The following is a 16,536-nucleotide window of genomic DNA, read 5'->3' on the forward strand; positions in this document are numbered from 1 at the left end:
GGCTGTGCCGGCTGGGGATTCTGGGCGTTGTTGTCTAAAAAAAGGTAACTTTTCCAAAGCGGCTGTTTCGGACAAGGAAGGAAAGCCTTTTCTCTTCTGCTCGCTCTCTTTCCAGATGCTCCAAAACCGTTTGCCTCTAGCCATTTAATCCTGGTTCCTATAGGTAATTAGATTTCTCTCTTGCTCCCAGCCTCTGGTGGCCGAGGGTTAATTCCGTTTATGCATTTTAAGAACGGCCAAATTCACAAAAGTTAGGCTGATCGCAGCGGCATGGGGGGGGGTTTGTTCATTTTTCTCGCTGGCCGGTCTGCACGCCATGGAGATCACAAGTCTACAAAATATTTATAAAGAGGAAGAAAAATTTGGCAACAACTCTGTGGTTGTGTCTCTCGGCTGATTTTGGTTAGCCTAAATTGCAGACCTCCCACGAGATGTGGATTCGGTGACCATCTGTGTTAGATTCCTGCAGCAGGGGGTGACTTTTGGAAAATTCCTCTGTTTGGAAACAACAACGCACAACACAGCTGTGGAGTGACTTGCTTCTAGTACAGCCCCCTCGGCCACTTGCACCCTCAGAAGTTTTGATCCTAAGCCCCATCATCCCTGTTCGCCTGCATCTGTTGCCGGCGGAGAATGGGAGTTGTAGTCAGCCCCTCCGAAAAAGTACTCCGGTTTACACTGTGCCTGATTAGAGCAAACAACGGATTGGTTCTCCGTTACACCGCCCTGCCTGTTGCTGTGTTTATTTCTTCGTTGGCACTGATCGTTGTGACTGTTGTCACACGATGAAGTTAAATCTGGGTAACCACCACAAATCCACTTTCTTTTCTTTTTTTAAAGAAGTGCCTTTTAAAAAAAAAAAAAACATATCCAGTTTAAATCTACTCCAGAAGGAGTGGGGAAACTTTCAACACGAGATGTGCATTGAGTTGGGATGATGATCCCCAGATGTTTTTATTGTGGCAGAGAAGTTCCACATAATCTCAGCCATGCTCTGTCAGGGTCCTTCCAGGTCTGAAAACTTTCTCACATATATTAAACAGTTACAAACTTCAATGAAGCTCTTTTGCCCCCCAGGATTACACCAAAATCCAGTTTTCCCCCATCAAATAAATAACTTTGAGAGTTCCCTTTCATTGCACTCCAGTTAAGAAGATTCTGGTTTTTGGGTTGACCCCACTTTGGGGGAGTGTGGGGGGCTGTTGACCCCGACCTCCATGAACTTTTTGGTGGCTGGATCCGACGGCCAGATGGTGCCACCCACACGAACAGGATCCCAAGGGGCCCTTAGTACATTATAAAAGTTAAAAACGCCTTTGACGCCGACTGTCTGAGGAAGATCCTCCCGTGCGGGGCCTGGCCTGTCGTGGCCCCCCTGGTTCTGAGCACCAGCAGCAGATGAGAAATCTTGTGGAGGGAAGAGGAGTGGAAGCGTCCCAATCGAAGGAACCGCGTTCTCTTCCTTCATAAGGCTGCGGAGGCCAACTCCGGCCCTGCCAGGGGCTCGGCTGGGAGGGTGCTGGCGTAGAACCGCTTCTGGGAGCGCAAGAGCGGCGTCTGGGTGTTCACGTCGCGGCAGACCTTGCGCTTCAAGCAACGAGACATGTGCTGGATCCACGCGTAAACGGCGCAGTTTAGGAGACCCTGGGAAGACGCCGTTAGGGCCTAGGAAGAACCAAATAAACATAACATGGGTTGTTTCGTTTTATCTTTCTAAATAAAGAGTGTGGGGTAGTAGCTCAAGCTGGGACATGAAAATGCCATTTTTCAAGACTGGGGGCTGAGCCACAAACTGGGAAATGTTGGCCCCAAATTTGTGTCTCTTTCTCTCTTTTATGGGCTCATTAAAAACCTGCAACAAGGCCAGGTTTTAAGTTCTTACTCAGAAATAGACGGTGCAAAATTTGGGAATGACGGAAGAAGCAAAAGGTTAAAAAAATTGGCTTGAGTATTTTTCTTTTTTTGTAAAAATCATTTGTTTACGTGATGGTCCATCAAGTCAACGGTGACTTGGGTTGACCCCCTTTCCCGGGTTTTCCAGGTGGAGAATACTCAGAAGGTGGCTTTCCTGTTCCCTTCTTCTGAGCAGGAACGTCCTGGGACTCCTGTGCAGCTTCGAACACAAGGCCACCCAGGAGGTGGCACCCGGGGGGGGGAGAATCGAACTCGCAGCCTGTGGTGCTGCAGTTCGAGATCTCAACCCCTGAGATCTTCAGCCACCAGAACTGAATACAGGAAATGGTAATACATCAGGACGGCAAAGGATGGGTCCTTACCTCTAATACACAAAACACCATGTACACTGTATTGTTCTTCACCTGTGCCAGTTCGATGAGGCCAAGGATAAAGGCTGTGAAAAAAAGGAGACGAGAAAGACATCACGAAATAAAACAATAAAACTGGATTGCCTTTTTATTAAAACGGCATTGGACATACATACATATATATATGACAAGTGGGTAGGAGAGGATGGCTCCGGTAATAAAGGTTACAAGCCAGAGAAAATATATATGTTTTAAATGACACATCCCGGAATCCTCCCTCCAGCGTTCTCGGACTCCAGATTAAAATAGGTATGTGCCTGTAATATGCCTCTATATATCTGTATAAACACTGATGTGTATGCTTTGACATTTATCCAGATATATAATGTAGGAGCCCCTTTATCTGCAGGATCGTTATCCGCTGATTCATTTATCCACGTTTTGAAAATGTTAAAAATCCTAAATTTAGAAAAATCCTGAAAATATACATTTTTAACAATGAAGGTTACCAGACTTGGCCACAAATGGGAGCCAGAGATTATACTATGCATAGCTATTATAATATGATTTGCTATAATCCGAGTTTTTTAGCATCCGCAGGGGGATTTTGAACCAATCCCCTGAGGATAATAGGTTTCTGTTTTCTTACTATAGATGTGCATTTCCAGAGAATAACTCCCACTGAACTCAACCAAGTTTGCATTTTAGTGGATAAAATATAGGCGGATGCTGCCAAAGATGATACATCGGCTGCCTGTTCCTACCTGGGCCCCAGCAGCAGAGAAACACCACGGGGTACAAAACGACTCCTTGTTCGACCATCTTAATCATGGCCCATTGCCGATCCCCCACGTAGCCTGTGGAGATGATGAACCTCTTGTACAAAGCCCGGGCACGGATGAGGAAGACCTGCGGACATCAGAGGGCAAGACAGACCATCGAGACTGGTTAATGGGCTAACCTTCCTTCCTTCCTTCTATCCATCATCAGCTCCTTCCTTCCCTCCTTCCCTCTGTCTTTAACAGCATAGTCTACCGCAGTGGTCCCCAACCTTGGGCCTCCAGATGTTTTTGGACTACAACTCCCAGAAGCCTTCACCAGCACATCTGCTGGCCAGGATTTCTGGGAGTTAAAGTCCAAGAACATCTGGAGGTGCAAGGTTGGGAACCACTGGTCTACCGTAAAGGGTTGTAGTGAGGACAAAACAGGATTAGATACACCCAGAGAACTGCAGCTATTTCATCGGTCCAAGTCAAATACTCACTTCCAAGACTTGCTCCCTTTACCTGCCTTTAGCACTTTTAGATTTCGCTCAGAAAACTTTCCTGGACTCAGCCCTCGTGCACACGGCCATGCTGGTCTGGGCAATTCTGAACCTTAATCGTCCAGAAAAGTCCAATTTTCAAAGCCATAATCTTGAACCCTGCCAGGAGGTGACCCTGTCTTGGGCTTCTCAGTTCCTAAAACCAACCAACCAACCAAAGGCAACCCCCCCCACCTCCGGTTATGAAATCTGAAGATCTTGAAATCCCTTCGGGCAAATTTCTGCATTTCCTTGTCTCTGATCAAATATTTTTCTGCTCGAAAAACATCGGCGGACAGGCATAAAACTGGCAAATCTCTCTCTCTCTCTTTTTGCAACCGTGGTCCAGAAGAAGGAGCTTTTCCAAGGTCTCTGAAAACTCTAAAGAAAATATACATTTTGCCATAAATCCTCGCCTGTCGGAAAGCCTGCTTCTCCCTGATTCCTTTATTTTCATCAACACATTGTGTGAACCTTAGAAGTCATTCTTGGGGAAGGGGACGGTGAGGGTCCTGGGCAACAGTTTATAGGGTTGCCATGTAAACCCCACACAGTCTTTTGGGAACCTCAGGCGTTGTGCTTGCTCTTACTCACCAGGATGGCCAGGAAAGTGGCTGCAAAGGAGACCAGGAAAACGATGATGCTGTAGAAAGCGATGGAGGCGCAGTTGGGCATCTTGGGGCCATTGACGTCCGTGCGCATCAGGAGGCAGCTGAGGGATGGAAGGAAGGCGGAAGAGAGGCGGTGAAGCGCAGGCTGACACTCAACCGATCCTGACTGCTGTAAGCAGCCCGACCGGCGGATGCTCTTCCAAAGATTAAACCACAAAGGCATCGCCAGAATCACAACCCCATCCCGCAGGCAGAATCCCACGGGTGTGACGCATTAGGATTGTGTCGGCCGGCTGCGGCTAATTGGAGCTAATTTCCGAGATGCCGGGTGCCGCTGGGTCGCGTGGCCGGTCTCCTGAGCCCAATAGCACAACAGAGTTGCACTCTGGCACCTTGTTAATTAGCCACAATTAGCCACCATATGTGGACACCAACAAGATTCTTGTCCATGTTTTCTAAGCTCTCGTTACAAGGCCATAAGGAACACCAGAGGCAGGGCAGAGCCGGTCCTGCTGTTAGACCGGGGTGAGTTAGATTTAGGATATCTTTAAATAAACCTCAAGGGTTTATCGGAGGTACGGGAGGCTCGGTGCCTCAAAGGGTGTGATCCAGGCTCAGTAACAACCACCCCCTCCCTGCAAGCCCCCAGAGGGGTTTTCCAATTCAACTTACCCATGTTTCCTGGTGATATTCTGGTAACATCCATAGTGGTTTCCCCCTCCAAAAACAGGGATCATTAATAAGAAAGGAATTACACTGGAAGGGGGGAATAAAAAAAAGACAATGTTTCATATTTCAAGCTTCTTTTTAGTGAAATCAAAGAAATAGCAGTGTTCGGTTTGGAAGCAAAACAGCCCACCAATATCTGGTTATGGTTTTAGGGTCGGCTTCCCCTGTACGAATTGGCAGCTTCTGAAAAAGGTGTTGCAATACCCTTTCTAGCCACTGGCCCTGGTGGCGCTCTAAGCACAGCTCTGGGGCCCGGATGCCACAGAAAGAGAGAGAATAAGAAACCAGTAAAAACTCTGCAGCAGGTAGTTTATGTAAAACCGAAGTAAACCCAGTGTCTTAAAAACAGTCTGGCTAGACAATTCGCTTTGCAGCCTTGGATTTCCCTCTACTATCTAAAAGGATATTTTCCCCACTGCCCAACTGGTTGGGTTCCATACTCTCGCGAAAACCTTCGTATCTTTCTAGGGGGCTTCAGAAGAACAGTTCCAAAATACACAAATACAGGAAGACGCCTTGCATTGAGTTGGCCTTGGATTCATTTAGCCCAGTATGGTCAACGTGGACCAGCAGTTGACATGATTTTCCCACATTTTAGGAAGGATCCTTTTCCTAGCATAAGTTGGCCGTCCCTGGTTGTCTCCCCTGCTGAGGATAAGCGGGGCTTCCAGAATCACAGAAACCACGTGGACCCCTCCCTCGGTAAAAAGCACCCTTTTGAAAACAGTCAAAGGGGAAACTTACCTTGACAAAATGATGGCTATTCGGCCACCACGATTTAAAACCTACAAAAGAGAGAGAAGGGATTAAAAACGTACATGTATTTAATTACCCAGTAGGTTGTTGACCTTTGAATTCTGGTTCCACTTCCTCTCTTAAACTCAAGAAAAATACCTCCCTCCCTTTCGCACGTTCAAATTCGAATTGTCCCTTTTTTCGTTTCCAGCCAGAGAAGGTGAAGCCAAATGATTGACGGTACCCTTCGTGAATTCCAAAACTGCCAAAGCATCGTAGCCATTGATATTCTGGATTAGAGGTAGCCACGTGGGTTGTCTCTGTGAAATATCATGCCAAATCCTAGTTATAAGTCCTGAAGTGAAGGAGACCCTTCTGAATCAATAGGATTGACATTAAGTGCCCATTCAACCAACCTTATTCCTCCCGGGGGGGGGGGGAATAATCTATTCTGGTGAACTGGATAGAGAGGTCTCTGTACTTCACAAAGACTGGAAAACTTGGAAAATGGATAAAACTCCTGCCGTTGTTGTTTTCCCCCTCCCTTTGTTTATAGACATGGTCTTCTTACATATCTGTTTTGTATTTGAAAAATTAAACATCTGGGGGAGAAAATGGCACTAGCAGCATTCCCAGATTTAGGAACGCCTAAGGCTTAGAGATGTTTAATTAAACCAAATCTATTATTTGGTGCCAGCATTGAAAAGACTGAGATAATAATTTTTAGTTTTATGGGGTGTGGCCTGAACATTCAACTGTTCTTGGAGAATGGGAGGGTCCTTTTGAAGTCTCCTCGTTGACAGATTTCTGAGCTGTTTCCCAACGCCGAAAGACGAGATGCGGCAGAAATGCTTGAACACAACCCCACAGCTGGGCTCTGCCTCATAAAAATGCAGCACGCTAATGGTTAAGGATTTGAACTTGAGGTGCAATTGCATAAAAACATCGCAATTGGTTTATAAATAAGCAGCCCCAGAGGCCAATATTTGGAGCCAAAAAAAACACCAGATTTCTGCAAACGGTATGCAGAAGGTAAATTAAGCACATCAGGGCATGTTTTTAAAATTGGTATGTCTTTCCCCCTCTCTCGTTGAACGACAGAGCCAAGAAATGCCCTCAAATCATTGTCATTCCTCCTCCCTTTTGAGAACGTCCCAGCCTGGCTAACACATGTTTTTGAGCACACCAAAGGGGCTAGAAACTTTGGTCTCGAATGATGAATATTGAAATTTTGATCAGGATGTTGAAGGCGGCTTTTGGAAGGCTGGCGTTTTCTCTTCAAAATCACCGTTGACCTCTTGGAACAGAAGGCCGGGACGTTGTGGAAGGCAGTGAGAAATCTCTGTACCTCTTTGCCCCTTTGCTTGAAGGGAAACCAGTGGCGCTATCTTCAAAGATGCCACCGAACAAGGAGTCCTTACATGCTTCATCGGAGGGCTAAGGGACGCGATCGGAAAGGTGGCGAGGGCTGATCAGGGCAGAGAGCACGTGGTCTTTCTCTCCCCCTTCAAGACGGAGCAAAGCAGGTCCCCGTCTGGCCCTTCCAGGAAGGAAGGCCGGTACAAAGAACCCCTTGTCCTTTCTCAGAAGGTGGGGTCGGACAGCGGCCGATTCTCGGTTTAGCCAGGTGTGAAGGCATCTCCGACGGCCGAGCAGGTGGCGTGTTTGCTCAGCCCGTCCTCCAGGCTTGGCCTCTCTCAGAACCACATCCTTGTCGTCTGGCGCTGACATGGACTCCGCTCAAGAGTTGTGCAAAGGCCGGTGGCGCCACCCAAGATGACGTGGGTCCGTCCTCGCCCCCCTCCTCCCCCAACCCGTCCCCTCCACTGAGATTACCTAACATTGTAAACAGGAACCTTTCCTTTTTAAAAAAGAAACCCACCTACAACCCCAGCCAGCATCCCGCCGTCTTCGGGGCAGGACCAGAACTGACCTGCGAGTCAGTTGTCTTCTGCCCCACAAGAATAGCAGAAACATGTGCTGCTACCTGGCCCAGGTAGGTCAGCTGCCTGGCGTGTCACCAGCGTGAGAGGCAGCAGGGATAATATTCTAGGCCTCCATGTGTGTTAGACTGTTACACAAAAGCAAACACTTTTAATTGCACTCAAACCAACATAGTACGAATTACTACAAATATGGTTTGAGTGCAACAAAACGTGGCTTACATAAACCAACATAGTTGCTGGCTTATATCTCTAAGAGACAACATTTAAAGCTAAAAACAGTGAACATGCAAACGCTTAAAAGGATCAAACAAATGTCATGGAGAAACCAAAAGCAGCACCAAAAATACCTTCAAAGCAGTGAGGGGTACAACCATCCATTTAAAAAAATACCCACTCAGGCAGCCAGTCATTAAGGGACAGCTTGCCTGAAGGGAAAAGGTCTTTGTCTGCCTGCAGAAGGACGGCAAAGATGGGGACAGGCTAGCTTCCAGTGGGAGGGAGTTCCAGAGTCTCTGGGAGCAGCCACCACCGCAGAGAAGAGTCCTCTCCTGTGTCCCCACCCAATGCACCCATGAAAGTGGCTTAAACATCATGGGGGTGGCTTGTAAGTCAAAACAACAAACAAACAAACCAACAAACAGCCCAGGTAGCAAGAAACAACCACTTGGTGTTTCTCCATAAAACATCCGAGTGGTTCCAAAGCAACCTTTACCTGTGGCGACGGGCTGTGGAGGGTCTGGAGGTATTTCCCCTTCAAATCCGTGTAAAGGTGCCAGGTGTAGTTGACAGTGTAGAGGAAGGAAGCGACGTAAAATATCTGGAAAAGAGGAAAGGAGAGGTTTGATTTATATATTGCTGTTCCTCCCTGAACGTGCGGGAAGAAAGGTGGGATAGAAGACTTGCCTATAAAAACAGAGTATAGTATGACCCCCCCCCCATTTTAGAAGGGGATCGGTTCCAGTTGCCTCGCAGATACTGAAAAATACAGATGATAGCAAACACTAGACGCAACCTGGGTTCTGGCTCCCTCTAGTGGCCAGTTCTGGTAATGTCACCTTTAGAAATACTGTATATATTTCAAGGATTTTTCTTTCAATATTTTTAATATTTTTAGACTGTGGATCAATGAATCAGCGGATACCGATCCTGCGGATAAGGAGATCCTACTGTAATATGTTGACAGAGCTATGTGTTTCATTACCAGTCCCTTGACAGCTTTGTGCAAGCCCTGAATCTTGCTTTAGCCCAAATTTATCCCAGATGTCTGCATCATCATAAACCACAGCCTCTCTCTTTCCATCCTATTCATCTGGAAATTCCACTGAAACCACTCCTTCCCTGGCTTTTGAGAGGTTACCAGCAATTTCCAGATCTTGGTAGGGAAAAAAAACTATTTTTTTCCCTAAAACTCAAACTAATAGTGAACAGGGTACAGTTGTTCCTCTCTCTCTGTTTTTGGTCCCCAAAAAAATGTTGTTTCCCTTCATGCTATCTAAAATTGCCCTTCATCATGTTCAAGACATGACACTTCTTGCCGGCAGAATGGCTAGGTTTCCGGATCCCTGCCTCCACAATGGGTTGGCACGATTGAAACGAGGGAGAAAATCTGTATCGAGCAAAATGTTGGGCTCCTGTGGAACTCCCAGCCCCATGATATGTCCCCTCCGCTTGGGTGGGTGGGTTTTCTTTCTTCGGAAGACCAGATCCGTGGAACAGAGGAAGAGCGTTGTCTCCATGACATCTCACGGTGAGCCCACAATAGTTCGGACGGGAGCTTTGTCTCGAAAAGTACGTGGCGTGACGCCGAACGACAGACCCCGGGGCAAGTGCCCCTTGCTCTCGAGTTGTGCTTGTTTTCTCTTCCCGGCTCCCTCTCTGCCCTCCCTTTTAATTATCCACCGCTTTCTCTCCTGTCCATCTCTTGCTCGGCCATTATGCCGGCCAACCCAACTGGAATGTCATGACAAGCATTTCTAGGTCATTTGGATTTAATTGAGGGGAGAGCAGGTGAACCTTATCGTGGTTTGCACGAGTCGGCCGAGCCGGGAAGCCTCCGCTGGACGAGACCAAAGGCTGGCTGCTCGACCTCTAAGGGGCTCTTCTGTTGTGTGTTTTTTTCCCCCTTTATTTTTCTCCTCCGGGACATGGGAACTCATTTGGGGGAGAAAGGGGGTGGGTGGGTCTCCTAGCTTGAATTTTCAAGCAAAATAGAATCGGAGGCTTGACGTGGAGTTTGGCAGGACTTCACGAGATTTTTTTTCCTCCCCCTCCTTAACAAGCCTACACACAAACTCTCGTACAAAATCTAGATCGGATCTTGGACACGGCACTTCGGGGGCCCTGAAAGGTGGCTCATGAACTGGGGATGCTCGCCTTTCCCCTGAAAGCGTGAGCGGCTTTGGAAGACGCCAAGCCAGAACTCCGCTAAACGAGAGAGGAAAATGTATGCAGGACAGATGTTTTCCAAAACACGCCGTTGGAAAAAAAAAATGAACCCACATGAACAGGAAGACGACATTTCCTGGCATGGCCGGTGATACGGCCAGCCCTTCATGGAAAGATTCGGAGACTCAGCCGGCCATTTTCTTCCTTTGTGTAGGAAACTGTTTATAGACATTGCTGTCTCTCTATAAACATAGGTGGGGAATAATTTCAGGGCAGAGTTCAGGATTTTCCCATTTGGTGGCCTTCTGTGGACCGTGTGATCTCCTAGGTGCGGTCCCCCATCCTGAAAGCTCTTCCCAGGCTTCCTTTGCTGAAAAAAAACACACCAAATTCGCTCCTCTTTCCACTTGGGAAGCAAGAACGGAGAGGATTTTCTCCTCCACGAGAGGCATAAACGCCGTCTTCATTTTGAGAACGTTGACCAAAAGAGGGTGATTTATGGAGGACACCCCTGCTAAGAAGGATCGGACACATACCCCTCTAAAACAGGGTAAAAACAAGCCACACAAAACCATCTGCCGAGGGAAGTAAGGCTGGTCTTTGAGGATGATTTTAGGTGGATAACTTAAAAAAAAAAAACTTTTGCTTTGTTTTAAAAAGGTTTAAACACACACAAAGAGAGATATGAGAGTAACCCAATGAAAAGTTCTATAGCAGCTGGGGGAAAAGAATATCACAAAATATCACGCCCTGAGTCACACAGCTCTGTCGGGACGTGAATCTAGGTTACCCCAAGTCCTAGTTTGACGCACTAACCACTAGGCGGCACTGACCCCTCGCACCGGCAGGCAGCAACCCACCTGGAGAAATGAAACCCTTTTTTTCTCCCGTCGCGGGTCCCCAGCCCAATCGCAAGGGTCCCCTCACCTGGGCGGTGGTTTGCACGTTGTAGCAGGCCACATCCTGGCTCGGGAGCGCGTTGCTATACAGGAGGGCTCCGATGAGCCAGCACATCCCCAGCAAGAGATTGGAAAGGCTTAAGTAGAAAAAAGGCCGGACCTGCAAGAGAACCAAGGTGGACAGGTTGCGTCTCGGTGACTTTGGCCTTCATAGTCTTCGGTGGCTGCAAAGGGCCGTTTGTCCCATCCTTGGCTGTCCCCAGATGTTCTTGGACTGCAACTCCCAGAAGCCTTCCCCACTGGCGGCGCTGGCCGGGATTTCTGGGAGTTGCAGTCCAGGAACATCTGGAGACGCCCAACGTTGGGAGCCATTCATCTTCTCTAGATCATCTAGCATCAAAGTCTACTTGGGAGCCCAGGAAGGACGCTAAAGCAGCAGATGGGAACGGTGGTTAAGAGGCTGATGGGGACTGTAGTCCAATGAAATAACTCTTCCCCAGTGTTCAACGGGAGTGGGAGACACCAAACAATTTTGCATGGGTTCCTTATGCGAATTTCGACATGGCCGGCGAACTTCGCTCCGTCGGCTGGTGGACGGTGAGGTCTCCGTTTGCCCGCTGGGGAGCTGATCTCCCGCCAAGGGCCCCGGTTTGGGTTTTCTTGCCCCACGGAACGAGAGTTCAGGAGCAGGAGCCGTGTGTGAGTCAAAGCGAAGGGAAATCTGCAGCGACTTTGACCAAGCAAGGCGATGATGATTCAGCCACTAGAGTTAAATATTTGTTTTAGGAACAAGGAGGGGACGTGCTTGAAATTTTTAAGAGCCTTCTTGGTGGAAATGGGCGGCCTTCTCTTCCTCCTCCTCGAGGTTTCATAAACTCAACTCATGCGCTCCCTCCCCTCCCCAACACCCATCACTCCGCTCCTTTCGGCTACTCTCCTACAGGGAATAATAAAATTAATTCCTTGACCTCTGGTGATCTGGCGGTATTCTGGAACACGGCGTATCCAATCACAGCACTGGATCCGATCACGCTAGGGAAAGAGAAAGCAACACAGGTTGAGCCGAAGGTTGCCAACTTCCCTTCTGGCAGGGCTCCTGTGCTTTGAACCATCGGTTGGCAACCCGAAACGCCGACAGGTGACTTTGTCCCCACAATTCCCCACCACCACCTCCTCCAGATGCTCGGAAACCTTTGCAGCCCAGTTCGAACTTTTGACGCATCGACTGGACGAGAGGTCTACTCGTCCATTGACTTTTAAGAAGGCTGGAACGACCCTTTCTAACAACGGATGCCGGAGTGATGTAAACGCACCACGTCAAGGTCCTTCAAACCTGTCCTGCAAGGGGGGGGCACTTAAAACCGAAGGCGGCGCGTTCTTGAGACCGGTACAAATAATTCACCACTTCTCAACCTTCCGACTTCCCTCGGATCGTCCCTCTCTCTAACTCTGGGACAAAATGTCCATTTTCAGAGGGTTCGCCGTGCGCCATCTGTTTCCACCGCCATGAAAATCACACAAAAGATACATCTATCTATATCTCTCTCTATATATATTTCCCTTGGCAATTTAAACACCAGGAAGTTTTATCTGGCACCAGGCTGTGTAGATTACAGCCAACTTTTTTCTGAGGCCACAATGTATTCTTATCACTATTTATTTATTTTTAATTAAACGTACCGCCCTGCCACGGGGCCTTTAGAGTCTTTGAAAAAAATAAAATAAATCAGAGTCCAACCCTGCTTTAAGGCATCACGTGTTCTTCACACATCGGATGAAATGATTTACAGCCTGCATCTCCCTATTCTCCTTTTTTTTGCCCCCCAGGGGTGCCCTGGGGCCGTGCAAGCTTGCCCAAGGTTACCCAGGCTGGCTCTTTTTTTCAATGGAGGCACAGTAGGGGAGAGGGGGATTTGAACCCCCTAACCTAGTGACCTCAACCCCTGGGCTATCCAGCCAGCAACGTCCTGGTGCACCAAAATTCAGCAGACAGCAAAATCTAGAGCTGCTTCTTTGGATCAATGTTGGGGGGGGGGGAGGAATGCAAGGGACCGTTGCCATGCCCGATGGGTAACTGTTGCTGAAATTATATGATTTATTTCCTTTTCAGAGGGGGAAACCACATTTTCCTCCTCTCTTTTCTGGAGGGGCCGCGCACCCCCATGAGTCACGGTGGAGGGGGGCAGGAGATGATGCCAACTGCTCCAGACACCCTAATAGTCAATTTTTAAAAGATGAACAAGTTTGAGAGACAGTGTATAAGAAGGCCGGCGATGGAGGTTCCTGATCGTCTGCGCTGGGCCCTTCGTACTGGATTTTGCACCCCAACCCCACCTGTGTGGTTGTCGGTCTCTCCTGCCTGCCACTCCTTAAGGATGTCCAAAGTACGGATAATTTATTTCTGTTTCTCTTTCTATCTGCAGCTCTGTTGGAGCAGAGAGAAAGCAAAAGATCACAATTCCACGGGGGGGATAAAGTAATTCACAAATTTAAAAGCCCGAAAGCAAACATTACAGGACTTTTCTTGCACCTGGAAGGCGCTCGGGATCATGGCCAAGAACGGCACCGGAGGTTTGTGGTGGGACACACCTCCGAACCGGTTTTGTGCGCTTCGGGTTTATTTACCCTTCTGCCCGAAGGTGACTCCTGGCGGGAATTACCCCGGATGCCCGTCCTCCAACGACGCCATCTCAAAAGGGGAGAAAGGAGACCCCTTCCTGCTCCCACCCCACACTCCCAGCAGAATGACCCCCCCCCCCCGCACCCCGAAATCTAGAAAGCGGAGCCTCAGCGCTCTGCGGCCACTTTGGGAGACCATCCTCTTTACCCCCAAAGGTTTTTCTGCCCTACCTGAGGGCCGCCGTGACAGCTTGCATCCAGTGGACGACGGCGTAAAACTGGGGAAAGAGGGAGGAAAAGAAGACGCGTTACTGGCCACGGTCTGCTCGCAAAGGAACAGCTTCCGCTCCCCCTTGCAGAGCTGGCCAAGCCTTCGAGTGGGTCCCCCCGGAGGGCATCTAGCCCACCTCTCCAGCCTCTTGCAAATGCAAGGCCTGGGACACAACAGGTTGCAAGGGTTTAAGGCAGAGGCACCTCTGAGAGGTTATTAAAAAAATAAAATAAAATAAATTTGTAACTCTGAAAACTCCTCTAGCCACATGGCAATGACAGTTGGGGGATGATGGGCCTTGAAGTCCAAACAAAAGTGTTGAAAACAAGGTAGCAAAAACCCATCTTGTGGAAGGATGTTCCACAGTTTAATGATGTGCCAAAGTTTTTCCCCCCTTTAGTCAGTTTTCTCCTGAACCACCCCTTGTTCAGCTTTTAATTCAACAACCCCCTTGGGTGCTGGAGTTTTGAGGGAAAAAAGGCATATTTTGGTCTCTGTTTACATTTTCCATGATAGGACAGTTCAATGCCCTTTCAGATTGCTTTTTAAAGGCCTATGCCCGCATGCCTTGGACCCCCCCCCCTTGCAGAGGAAACAGGGTGGAAGAAGAGTCCTGGACCTTTCCACCTTGAGGACTAGCAGCTTACTGCTGGTGCGGACGCCAAGCGGTGGGAAAGGTCTTTTTGAAAGCGAAAGGGACCTTTTCAGGTGAGGGAGAATAACTTTTGAGGTACCTTTCCACACTTCCTCGGCTTTCTCCTTCCCCCTCACAAAAGGGGTGCTCCCTCCCGGGGAGACGGAAGGAGAGCCCAAAAAGATGGAATTGAGGGATGAAGAAGGTGAAAAAAGCAAAAAAACAAAAAACAGGCGAGGGAGGGAAGGAAGCAAGGAAGGAAGGAAGGGGAAAAAGGGGGAAATGCCAAAGAAAGGCAGGAAAGACAGGAGGAAGGAAGGAAAAGGGCGAAGAAAAGGAAGGAGCAGGAAAAGAAAGCAGGAAAAAGGCAAAACTCGTAGAGAAGGGGGATTCCCAGCGGGATGTAGTGCATCCAGTGAGGGACTTTGGACTCTAGAGACCTGGGTTCAAAACCCGCCTCAACCATAGAAGCTCACTGGACATATGTGTGTGGAATTGGGAAAAACACTCCTTAAATATTTCTTCATTTAAAATATTTTTCACTCTGCTTTTCTCCTTGAAAAGCAACAGAGGCAGCTTATAAATCTGGAAGACAAGTATCTCACGAGAAAATGCTTTTAGGGTCACCGGACATGGGCTGGCTTTATTTATTTATTTATTTATTTATTTATGCATTGAACCCATTTTTGCCCTGACCTTCTCTTTAAAGAAAGGACCCAAGCCGGCTTGCATTATTAAAAGACATTATTTAAAGCTAACCACGGTGACTACACAAATACTATACCAACAAGGATCAAACAGCAGGCTAAAAAAACATCAGCACCACCAAAAGTATCTTCAAAGCAGGAAAGGCACAGGTGTCTGTTTAACAACAACAACAACAACAACAACAACAACTCAGGCAGCCCCTCATTCAGGGAAAGCTTGCCTGGAAAGAACAGCAAAATGGAGGGGGGCTCCTGTGGCAGGGAGTTCCAGAGGGCACGGAACAATAAGGAATAAGGGAAAGAATGAAAAAAGGGAGGAAGAGAAAAAGGGAAGGAAATAGAAAAGAAAAAAGGGAGGAAGAGAAAGGGAAGGAGGGAGGATAAAAGGAGAAGAGAGGAAGGAATTTGAAAAAGGAAGGCAGAAGATGCCGGCCCGCTCCCTGGCCCACCTGCGCTGCTGGGCATCCTTCCCTCCCTCCCTCCCTCCCTCCCTCCTTGCGCTCACCTGGGGCCAATTCACCTCTTGGGCCAAAAACTCTGCGGTGGCGAGCGGGCTGGGCGTCCAGAGAGCCATGCTGGCCAGCCGGACCGAGCGCAGGCAGGCAGGCAGCCCCGGGTGGAGGGAGGGAAGGAGGGGAGGACCGAGAGAGGGATGGGAGGGAGCCGGCCCTCCTGCCTGCCTGCCCCGCTCCGCCTTCCTGGGTCCCGCCCTAGACAGCAGTTCCCCCCCCCAACACTGCTGGGGAAAGAGGGAGTGCATCAGCCCCAGCAGCTGGAGCTGGATCGAAGGGGATTTGGGGGGGGGTGGAAGAGAAAAGAAAAAGGAGAAGAAAGAAAAAGGAGGTGGAGAGAAGCAGGAGGGAAGACAGCCAAAGGAGTCCAAGTCTCCCGGAGAGCCTGGAAGGAAAAAAGCCCTCGGAGAGATCGGGAAAAGGAATGAGCCCCCACGAGGGTTTCTTCCCTTGCTTTAATTATGATTCCTTCTTGGAGTTTAAAGCAACACCGCCCCCTCCTGGTGGATCCGAGGAGGTGGACAATGCACTCGGGGGCTGGTAGGTACAGTATTTTGGAAAGCAAATACTAGGCACAGCCCAAGATATTTTGCTGCCCGAGGCACCGTCGCCAAGGGCAGGCCAGACGGCTTATTTTGGGAAGTGACACACGAGAAATCCAGATGCTCCCAGAGGAGGTTCTCTCTGTAAGGATCTTGGTGGATCAAGCCCCTCCCGGCAGGATAAAGTTCCTCCCCCCCCAAGAGCCAAATAAAGGCACGTGCTCTACCTGGGGGCAGGCAGACGGAAAGGGTGGAGCAACGCGCTCCAAGGCAGTTGACTGCGGTTCAATGACCTCCAACGCACTTTGAACGGAGAGGCTGGCCGCATGCATCACCCAGGGACTCGCCCCAACAGGACACCTGGGTTTACGCTCGAGAA

The 16,536-nt window shown here is 48.8% G+C and overlaps 1 protein-coding gene across 1 annotated transcript; it reads right to left on the minus strand.

Annotated features, from left to right (window-relative positions):
* Positions 1 to 920: 920 nt before the first annotated feature.
* Positions 921 to 16,525, minus strand: TMEM116 (transmembrane protein 116). Its single transcript, XM_072983286.2, has 11 exons — positions 15,609 to 16,525; positions 13,723 to 13,769; positions 11,841 to 11,904; positions 10,901 to 11,032; positions 8,301 to 8,405; positions 5,652 to 5,692; positions 4,851 to 4,934; positions 4,162 to 4,279; positions 3,029 to 3,173; positions 2,277 to 2,350; positions 921 to 1,665 (listed from the first exon to the last, which is right to left on the minus strand). The coding sequence occupies exons 1-11, from the start codon at positions 15,861 to 15,863 to the stop codon at positions 1,465 to 1,467; spliced, it is 1,266 nt and encodes a 421-aa protein (XP_072839387.2). The 5' UTR covers positions 15,864 to 16,525; the 3' UTR covers positions 921 to 1,464.
* Positions 16,526 to 16,536: the final 11 nt, after the last annotated feature.

The sequence above is a fragment of the Pogona vitticeps genome, chromosome 14 (assembly GCF_051106095.1).
Source record: "Pogona vitticeps strain Pit_001003342236 chromosome 14, PviZW2.1, whole genome shotgun sequence".
NCBI classification, from domain to species: domain Eukaryota; kingdom Metazoa; phylum Chordata; class Lepidosauria; order Squamata; family Agamidae; genus Pogona; species Pogona vitticeps.